Source organism: Lonchura striata, chromosome 24, assembly GCF_046129695.1.
Source record: "Lonchura striata isolate bLonStr1 chromosome 24, bLonStr1.mat, whole genome shotgun sequence".
In the NCBI taxonomy this organism is placed as follows: domain Eukaryota; kingdom Metazoa; phylum Chordata; class Aves; order Passeriformes; family Estrildidae; genus Lonchura; species Lonchura striata.
In genome coordinates, this window is record NC_134626.1 from 984,645 (window position 1) to 994,726 (window position 10,082).

A 10,082-nucleotide genomic window follows, 5' to 3' on the forward strand; every position below is an offset into this window, starting at 1 on the left:
TGTCCCAGCTGGCCTGGACACCTCCAGCAGTTCCCAGCAGGGAGCTGCTCTCTGCTCTCCCTGTCCCATAGCTGAACCAGAGCTGAGGAGCTCATCATCCCTGCAGAGCCGAGCTGATGGATAGTTTTAAATTAACGAGTTTATGAGGGAGTTCATCCTGCTCCTGGCCACCCTTTGCCTCCCAGCCCCCAGTTCACTGAAAGCTTTTGCCACCAGCACCGCTCGCTTTGAGCCGGGCCAGCGAGTCTGGACATGGAGCAGCGCAAATTAAAACCAGGTGTCTGTGCCCCGAAGCACCAGAGACAGCCCTAAGCAGTTTAATGACATCTCTAAATAATTTTGACAGCAAAATTACTTCTCCTGTGTCACCTTTACACTGCCCTTGACACGGCACTAATGAGATGATGCTGCTTCCCCTGCTTCTCCACATTTATTTGTCTGTCCTTCTGCCCAGGCTTCACTTTCTTCTCCTCAGAGGAGGAGAATTCCAGCGCCAGGCAGCAGTGCTGGCTGATTTCCTGGGTCACACTGCGGGCTCAGAAATTGCCTTTTCCTGCAGCAGAGCCCAGGGCACTTGAGGGAATCAGCGCCGTGCTGGCTGCGGGGTGAGGAATCCCCCGTGCAGCCCCAGAGCATCCCAGGAGAAGATCTGCTCCCTCCCACACCCAGCTCAGCACGGAGCTTGTCCCTCTCCTCCCTGGCCTGCTTCCCACCAGCACTGACCTCGCACAGGGCTCCTCCTCTGCCCTGCCATCACGCCAGACCTCTCGCCCCCATTGTCTCCTCACTGCTCCCTGAAGAGCAGGAATCCTCACCCCAGCTCCTGCACGGGGGCAAACCTCGCCCCCCAGGAGCTCCTGACAGCCTCCTGCAAGAGAAAATTATTTTCCTAAGCCACAGCTGCTTCTACATCTCCGTTGTTCACTCACAAGCCTGCAGTCCAATTAATATTTTCCTTTCCAGAGGGTATTTAATAATCCACAAAATGAAATCCTTCAGCATTGTGCTGGCACTCTCGGTGCCATTGATCTGGGTTTGTTTTGCCTCTGTACAGAGCAATAACTGCTCCTTTTCCCACTGCAGCCCGAGCTGGGACCATCAGCAATAACTTCCACCACACGGAGCATTCAGGGCTCCTCTCCCAGCCACGCTGGCTCCCATTTCCAGCTGCTTGCCCCTGAAAATCCCCAGCTGGACGCGCTCCCTGGCCCCAGAGCAGGGGATTTCAGGGACCTCTCGGTGACAGCAGCAGCACACAGGTCCCCACTGCCCCCACAGGAGCCCCGTGAGCTGGACCCACACTCAGCACCCCTGCCCAGCACTGGATGGGCTCTGTGAGTCCCCTGCCCCACTTCAGAGCAGGATTCACCTCCTCTGCAGCTCCCCCAGAAAGCTGAGACCTGACAGAGCTTCAATCAACTTCTGTTAAGAATTCCATTTGAACTTGCAAGTCTGTAGTGCAACACAGGTTAAAATCCACCTGGGCCAAGTCCTTAAACAAAACAAAACACAACCAAAAAAAAAACCCTGCAAACAAACAAACAAAAAAAGCCCATCTATCTCCAGAACCTCCAACAAACACTAACCTGAACTAAAATGTGCTGGATTAAAAGCAACAAGCCAAATCAGCATGAAACCACAAATAAAAATCAACAGACTGTGCCAAAGACCTTGGGGGCATTTGGAGGTTTATAAGTCTGCTTTACAGAGGGGCTTTTTCCACATTCATGAGGCAGCCCCGAGGGACACAAAGGCAAAGTTATGAAAACAGTCCCCTGCACACAAACCCCAACATTCTCCAGCTCCCATCCCTGAGCCCACGGCAGCTCAAAAGGAACCCAAATCTATTCAGTTAACAGTGAAATTTCAGAATGAATCCTGCTTCTGCAGGCAGCCAAGGAAATTCTCCAGCAGGCAAAGTGCTCTTACCATAGCAGAGTTCTCCTGGAAGACTCGTGCCCGGTGTGGGAGATTCCCCTTTTGGAGAAAGCCCCTGAATTTGGATCCCACCACTGAGCAGCCCAGGGATCTCCCTTCCTTGCCCAGGTGCTGCTCTGCTCCTGGCTCTCAGGGAAGCTCTGTGGAGCAGCAGGAGGGGAACACCAGGGACGGGCAGAAGAGCCCAGCACCACGAGTGACACAAAGCCACTCTCTGGGGTCACACGGAGCTGCCTTCCACCCAAAACAGGGACCAGGAGAAGGCTCAGAAACCTCAGGGCCAAAGAACAGATTTTGCTCATTACTGGCATTTTTGAAGTTAGCAGCAGATAGTTCCTTTTTCCATCCCTGACAAAGTCTTGGACTGACGCCTGAACCTCAGGGCAGCAAAGGAAAACAACAACCACGATGACGAAAAGCAAAAAGCAGCAAATAAAAGGAATCACATATAAATCAAACCAAGAGCAAAACACGGCCCCAGCAAGCAAATAAATTGCCAACAACAAAACAGTGCCCAAGCAGTGCACACCCACCCTGTGGCTCTGCTTGTGATGCACATGGGGCAAAACCCAAACATCACTTACTGCTCTTTCTGTCTTGGTTTGAGTGTGGCCGTGTCACAACAGCTTTGGGGAAATGGCTCTTTCTATCTGAAGGGCCACCTTTCAAACAGACACCCTGCCCAAAACCATGGGAAAAGAGGATGAGGAGCAGCCAGCCCCAGCCCCAACTCCCTTTCAGAGGCAGCACCACGAGAATGGAAAACACAGCGAGAGTCACAGTCTGGTAAGGGAAACAACGCAGTGTTCAGGCATGTCCTTCCACTGTTATCCTGGACGCTGGATTTCACAAATCTGAGGTATTCTGGTTCATCAGGGAGGATTTCAGAGCTGTTCTCCCCTCCTCAGGCTGCAGGAGCCCACTGCCCCCTCCAGCCTGGCTGCGGGCTGGAAGCGGAGATGGAGAGAAGGTAGGGGAGGGTCTGGAGCAGAGGCAGCCCTGGTGGGAATGGGTTTCACCAGAGCAGACTGCAATCCACCCAGGGCTCCGAAAGGAACTGTGCCTGCCCCAACTGACGGTACAAACGTGGGGGAGAGCCCTGTGCACATCTGGCAGCTCACCCTGCGGAGGCCTGGCGCCCTGTGCCCCCCCAGGCTGAAGGGACAGAGGGGAAAAGGCCGGGGCAGGCTCTGCCCTGCTGCCCCACGGCTGAGCCTGCACCTCGGCCCTGCGAAGGGCACGGAGCCCCTCCTGCAGCCCAGCGTGCAGGGGAGGCAGCGAGGGAGGCAGGGAGGGAGGCAGGGAGGGATGGGGATGGAGGGAGGGAGGGATGGATGGATGGTGGGGGAGGGAAGGAGGGAAGGAAGGAAGGAAGGAAGGAAGGAAGGAAGGAAGGAAGGAAGGAAGGAAGGAAGGAAGGAAGGAAGGAAGGAAGGAAGGAAGGAAGGAAGGAAGGAAGGAAGGAAGGAAGGAAGGAAGGAAGGAAGGAAGGAAGGAAGGAAGGAAGGAAGGAAGGAAGGAAGGAAGGAAGGAAGGAGGGGTGGATGGAAGGAGGGATGGATGGAAGGAGGGAGGGATGGAAGGAGGGAGGGATGGATGGATGGAAGGAGGGATGGAAGGAAGGAGGGATGGAAGGAAGGAGGGATGGAAGGAAGGAGGGATGGATGGAAGGAGGGATGGATGGAAGGAGGGAGGGATGGATGGATGGATGGATGGATGGAAGGAGGGATGGAAGGAAGGAGGGAGGGATGGATGGATGGATGGAAGGAGGGAGGGATGGAAGGAGGGAGGGATGGAAGGAGGGATGGATGGATGGATGGAAGGAGGGAGGGATGGAAGGAGGGATGGATGGAAGGAGGGATGGAAGGAAGGAGGGATGGATGGAAGGAGGGATGGATGGAAGGAGGGAGGGATGGATGGAGGGATGGAAGGAGGGAGGGATGGAAGGAGGGATGGAAGGAAGGAGGGATGGAAGGAAGGAGGGATGGAAGGAGGGAGGGATGGATGGATGGAAGGAGGGATGGAAGGAAGGAGGGATGGAAGGAAGGAGGGATGGATGGAAGGAGGGATGGATGGAAGGAGGGATGGATGGAAGGAGGGAGGGATGGATGGATGGATGGATGGATGGAAGGAGGGATGGAAGGAAGGAGGGAGGGATGGATGGATGGATGGAAGGAGGGAGGGATGGAAGGAGGGAGGGATGGAAGGAGGGATGGATGGATGGATGGAAGGAGGGAGGGATGGAAGGAGGGATGGATGGAAGGAGGGATGGAAGGAAGGAGGGATGGATGGAAGGAGGGATGGATGGAAGGAGGGAGGGATGGATGGAGGGATGGAAGGAGGGAGGGATGGAAGGAGGGATGGAAGGAAGGAGGGATGGAAGGAAGGAGGGATGGAAGGAGGGATGGAAGGAAGGAGGGATGGAAGGAAGGAGGGATGGAAGGAAGGAGGGATGGAAGGAAGGAGGGATGGAAGGAAGGAGGGATGGAAGGAAGGAGGGGTGGATGTCTGACCACGCGGAGCAGCCCGGGGGCGGCGGCGCCGGCGGGGCCGCTCCGCCGAGCCGAGCCGCGCCGAGCCGAGCCGCCAGGAAACCGGCGGTCGGTGGCGGAGCGGGCCCGGCGCCGGCCCCGTCTGCCCCGCTGCGAGCAGCGGCGCGGGCGGTGGCGCCGAGCCCCGGCCCCGCCGGTCCCGGGCGGGGACGCGGCGCCGGCGGCGGCCGGGGGGCACCGGGGGCACCGGGGGCTCCGGGGGCACCGAGAGCAGCGGGGGCTCAGCCCGGGCCGGGGGCTCAGCCCGGGCCGGGGGCTCGCCGCGGTTTCCCCTCCAGACCGACCCCTCGTCTCCCGGGGCTGGCCCGGGACGCGCTCCCGCAGGGGCAGCCGGCTCCGCCCGGAGCTCTGTGCACCCCGAGGGGAGGCTGCCTGCCCCCGCCACAGCCGCCGCTTGAGTGTTCCCGGCCGGTTCCCGCTGTCCCAGGGATGATTTCAGAGCAGTGGAACCAGCTGCACACAGCATCAGCTCCCATCGCCACACCCCCGCCGGATCACACGAGGACCAGGCACTGCAAGTCTCTGTCCCCTGCACTGTAAAATATAAAGCATTTCTGCTTCTCAGGAGAATCAGCCCTCGGATCTCAGCGGTGCTCGAATGGGCGATCTCTAAATGGGGAAATACAAGCCATGCCCAATTCCTAATCCCCCTCCTTGTGTGACTGCTCTGGATGTGCAGTGGATGCAGCCACCACAGAGCACTACCCAAAGACTTCAGGTCCAAAATGTGGAACTGTCCTTTGGTCAGGGACATCTCTAAGTACAGCACAGAGAGTGCAGGGAGCACTGAGGAACAGCCCTGACAGAACTCCTCCCTGGGCTCTCACCTCGCTGTGCAAATCCTGACATCCAAAACCCCTTTCCCAGCTGGGGAAGCAGTGGGAGCCAAGTCCAGAAAGATTTATTTCTCCTTGCCCAAAACTGCACCAACCTCTTTTTTCCCCTCTATCTGTACTTTCCAAACCCAGTTCTCAAAGGCTGTGCCAGACACTGGCTTCATGCACAGCTGGCTTCCCATCTGGAAATGCACCTACCCCTGCACCACTCCTGAAAATGCTGCTGCTAGGAAACTGCATCACGACCTTTTGGCTACTGCTAGCCCAGAAAATGTCCAGCAGACAGCATCACCTGGCCAGGCACCTCTCAGCATCCCCACAACAGCAGCACATCCCTGTCACCGGCAGATTTTGGGCTCTGAGCCGCACAGCTGACAACACAGGCAGAGCTCCCAGCTGGAGAAAGCTGCCTGCACCACCTCACACGCTGTCCCAGCTGCAGGAGCTGCAGGAGCCAGGGCTCAGATGCCAGGCACTGCTGCGGGTGGCTGTGCCACACCACACAGGCAGGACACATCTCCCCACTGGTCTGGAACTGGGGGAGGTGGCTGCAGCCCCTTCCCGTGGGAATGGGGGGGTCTGGGACACAGCCACGCGCGCACAGGGACACCACGCAGGCAGGAGCCAGCTCCCAGCTCTGTCATCTCCGATCACAGAGACGCTGCCTCTGAACACAGACTGGCCACTCAAGCATAAGCAAGCAACAAAATCAAAAACGGTTGATTTCCAGTGGATAAAATCACATAAATTTCCAGCAGCATTTGTTTCCACAGCGCTACTGGCAGTGTTTGAAGTTCTTTCAGCCCAAGAGCGGCTTCAGTTCCCAAACCAACAGCTCTGCCTTCCCAGTTAGATGCTATTGTACTTCATGGTTATTTTCACACACAATTAACTGTTTTAAGGCCTTACTTTACTACGATTTCTGTCACCGTTTATTTATACCATCAACATCTTTCCCACAAAAATGCTGATAAGAGATTCTGGAAGTCTCAGGATAAAAGCAAGAACACACAAGGAACCCAAAAGTTGGGAAGACCTATAAAAGCCACCACTGATCTAAGCCACAAACGATGCTCAAGTTGTCAGCATTTGAGCTGCTCCCCATGCAGTTCACCTAGCTGATGGTTTATAAACCGTGCCGGCTCTGACTCTGACACGTGGGTGCAATTACATTTCCCTTCTGCTTTATTTAGCCACTTTCACACCTGTGCACAACGCACAGAAACCAAGGGGTGGGAACACGGAAGAGGCTCCTCCATGATTTGCCTCTGCGTGCACACAGCTCCCCCTGAAAACCAAAAATTCCCACCGAGTGCTGCTTCCTTCAGGTCAAGCGCTGCTCTTCCCGTCTGCTCTGCTTCCAAGCTCCTCTCTAACGCTGCTGGAACCCGCAGCAGTGCGGGCAGGGCTCTGGCAGCCTCCGTGACCCTCGCAGATCACGGTTCCACGAGCACAGAAGCAAAGGGATTTTTTTTGTTTTGTTTAAGGTTAGGAGGCAGAGGAGAGGGAAGATGTCTTAACTAAAGCACATAGTTTAACAATAATCTTACCACTGGAGACGAAATTCGACACCCAGGGCAATCACAGATTGGAGGATGTACCTGTAAGATTCCTTTGGACATAAGAGTCTTCAAACTTTTCCCTATATGCAGAAGAGAAGAAAAAGCAGAAGAAGAAGAAAAAGAATCAGCACGCTTATAAAAGGAAAGTATCTAGGGAAGGGGGGGAGGGGGAGGCACGCGTCTGCTTCCATATAAACAGCCCTCCCCTCGCCTGCCTACAGCGCCCACCCCGCCTGCCCCTGCAGCCAAGTTCTGCCCCGCAGGTCCCGGCGGAGGGGAGCCGGGCACAGCCCCCGCGGTGCCGCCGGGCTCGGAGCCGCTCCCGCCGCCCCCGCTCCGGGCACGGCCCCGGGCAGCTCCCGCAGCTCCTCCGGACTCACCGCGGAGCGACGGAGGCTTCCCCAGGGCAGCGGAGCCCGGCCGCAAAGCAGCCCCGCTCAATAACGAGGCGAGGCGTCAGCCGCCCCTAATCGCCGCCCGGCCCCGCTCCCCACCTGCCGCCCGCAGCAGCAGCAGCTCCGCCGCGGAGCCGCGACTGCGGCGCCGGCTCGGGCGGGGAGGGAGGGAGGGAGGCAGGGCAGGCGCCCGTCAGAGCCGCCGGCGCGGCGGAGGTCCCGCACCACCCAGCTGCGAGGGGAACACCCCCTCCGCCCCGCCCGCCGCCCCGCCGGTGCCGGCCCGGCCGCGCTGCCGCCCCGAGCCCCGCGCTCCCGCCCGGGGTCAGGTCCCCGCCCGCGCCCCACGGAACTTCTCTCCGGCGGAGAGGAGCCCCCCAAGTATCCCCCCGCTTCCCAAACCCCCCCCCTCACCAAAGGCAGCCGCTCCCAAAGCGCTCGGAAAAGTTCGGCGGTACCGGGGCGCGGGGATCCGGCAGAGAGGGGCCGGGGGCGCGGGGAGGGCGGCTCGGCTGTGCCCCGCGGGCTCGGCTGTGCCCCGCGGGCTCGGCTCTGCCCCGCGGGCTCGGCTCTGCCCCGCGGGCTCGGCTCTGCCCGGGCACGGGGGAGAGGGAGGATGCGAGGAGGAGCGGGGACCCCGCACGCGGCGAGCGCTGCCTTTACCTTTGTGCCTGATGCTGCGCTTCCAGTCCTTGGCCGTCTCTCTGCCGCTGACGAACTGGAACTCGTTGGGCGTGAGCCACTCTCCCCGGTACCGGATAGAGGGTCCTTTGCTCCCTTGGCACAACTTATTGATGTAGAGCAGCGCCTTGTTCTCCCCGCACTCCACCTCGATGCAAGGCTCTCCGTTGTCAAAGAAGGGCTGGAAATCCGGGATGGAGGAAAACCTCTCCAGCATCAGGTCCTCGGGGAGGTGGTGGGGGTGGTGCGGGTGGGGGTGGTGGGGCTCCTGGAAGCCCAGGTACGCGCGGTGGGCGAAGATCTGGTCGTAAGCCGGCGGGTGCGGGGTGACCACCGGAATGGCAGCGGCGGCCAGAGGCGCGAGGTAGTCCGGTAAGGTTTCCATGGGCTGGTTAAAAGCTGCCAGGGCCATCTCTTCCCTGTCAAGTCGCTCCTTCTTGATAGCAGGCATGGTGCCGCCGCGCTCCCCGTGCGCCCTCGTCTCTCCGAAGCACAGCGGCTCCAATGTCTCCGGTTCAAGTTGCCCTGGCTCTGGCTGGAGTTTGGATGAAATGCGCCAGCAGCAGCAGCAGCAGCAGCACAAGCACCTTTGGCGCTCGGGTGCCGGAGGTGGCTGGTATCCCCCGGAGCAGCCCGCTAACAAATCTCCTGGGCTGGCTCCCCAGCAGAGCTGTCTGGGATCCCTCTCCCACGGAGAGCCTAATGTACCGTAGACCCGGGAGCTGCTGTGTGCCTCGCAGATCTGCCCCTCCGGACTAATACCTGACATCTCGGAGAGGTCTCTGCTGCCGTAGACATTATTTTGGTTTAAGGAAAAAAAAAAAAAAAAAAAAAAAAAAAAAGCTTATTGATTCCCCTAGATCAACCCACCTTCTCGCCAGGCTGGAGGGTTCCCCGCCGCCTAGCCAGCCAGCCCCCTTTCACCCTGCCCCCCTGCTTCCTTTAAACTGACACCTGGTTTATTTATTTATATGCAATAATTAAAATTAAACGCTGCGCCCCCGCCGCCGCTCCGCGACCCCTCCCCGCCCCGCCGGCGCCCGCCGGAGGACGGAGCCCCGGCCGGTGCCGGCTCTGCCCGCGGGGCTCCAGACACCCGGGCGGCGGCGGCGAACTTTCCCCGGGGCCGCCCACCTTCACCTGCGCGCTGCAGACTCGCCCCGCTCCCACCGAAGCCTTTCTGATCCCCGCCAGCTGGGCTTTAATCCCCACTCCTGCGGGAAATTTTAAGAAAGGCGGTGTTACGCTCCTTACACCCTCTGTGTATATATATATATATATCTATAAATACAAGCACAGCTACACACGCACAGACACGCGGACATCTAGAGTGCCATCCCCGCCGGCCCTGCGCTCCCCCGCCGCCCGCAGCCCCCGAGCGCCGGGCCGGGCCCCGAGCCGGGACAGACACGTATTGATCGGTGCTCAGAAGTCACCGCACACTTCGGAGACTCCGACCAAACAAGATTTCCCTCCGCCGCCGCCGCCGCCGCCGCTTCTCCAACTTGGCCCATTTAAAGAGCGGAGGCGCTGGGAAGCGCCGCGCCGGCGGCGGCGAGGGGGTGAGCGACGGACGGCGGGGCCAGCGCCGGCTGCCGCCTGCCCGGGGCACCGGGGGCACCCAGCCGCTGCTGCCCGGCCCTCCGCACCCCCGAGCTGCGTGCCCGCAGTCCCTGGCAGCTGGGACCCGGCTCCAGCCTTCCCTGTTCCATGGAGGGAGGGAGGGATGGATGGATGGATGGATGGATGGATGGATGGATGGATGGATGGATGGATGGATGGATGGATGGATGGATGGATGGATGGATGGATGGATGGATGGATGGATGGAGGCTTAGGACACACAGGGTGAGTTTCTGTCACAAGCTGTGGCAGACACAGCACGAGGTCCATGTGGAACTGCCCCCAGAGGACGAGGTGGCCCAAAATGAAGTTGTGTGGTTGGTACAGGGATGTGTCACCTCAGCAAGATGGAGTTCCCCGCCTTTGGATGCCAACGTGGGATCGACTGGGCAGGAAGAATCCTACCCAGGAGAGGAACAAAAGCAAATTATCCCCCAAACACGGGACAAGAAATGTGGCCCACAAGTGTCCACCACGTGGCAGAACAGTGAGATT

General features: G+C 59.2%; 1 protein-coding gene across 1 annotated transcript in view; it reads right to left on the reverse strand.

Moving 5' to 3' along the window:
* The window catches only part of SAMD11 (sterile alpha motif domain containing 11), a 78,567-nt gene extending 69,834 nt beyond the window's left edge, over positions 1-8,733 (reverse strand). Inside the window, exons 1-2 of the mRNA XM_021537770.3 lie at positions 7,947-8,733; positions 6,877-6,968 (exon numbers count right to left, since the gene is read on the reverse strand). Coding sequence (XP_021393445.2) covers positions 6,877-6,968; positions 7,947-8,733 — 879 coding nt within the window. The remainder of the gene's footprint in view (positions 1-6,876; positions 6,969-7,946) is intronic.
* Positions 8,734-10,082: the final 1,349 nt, after the last annotated feature.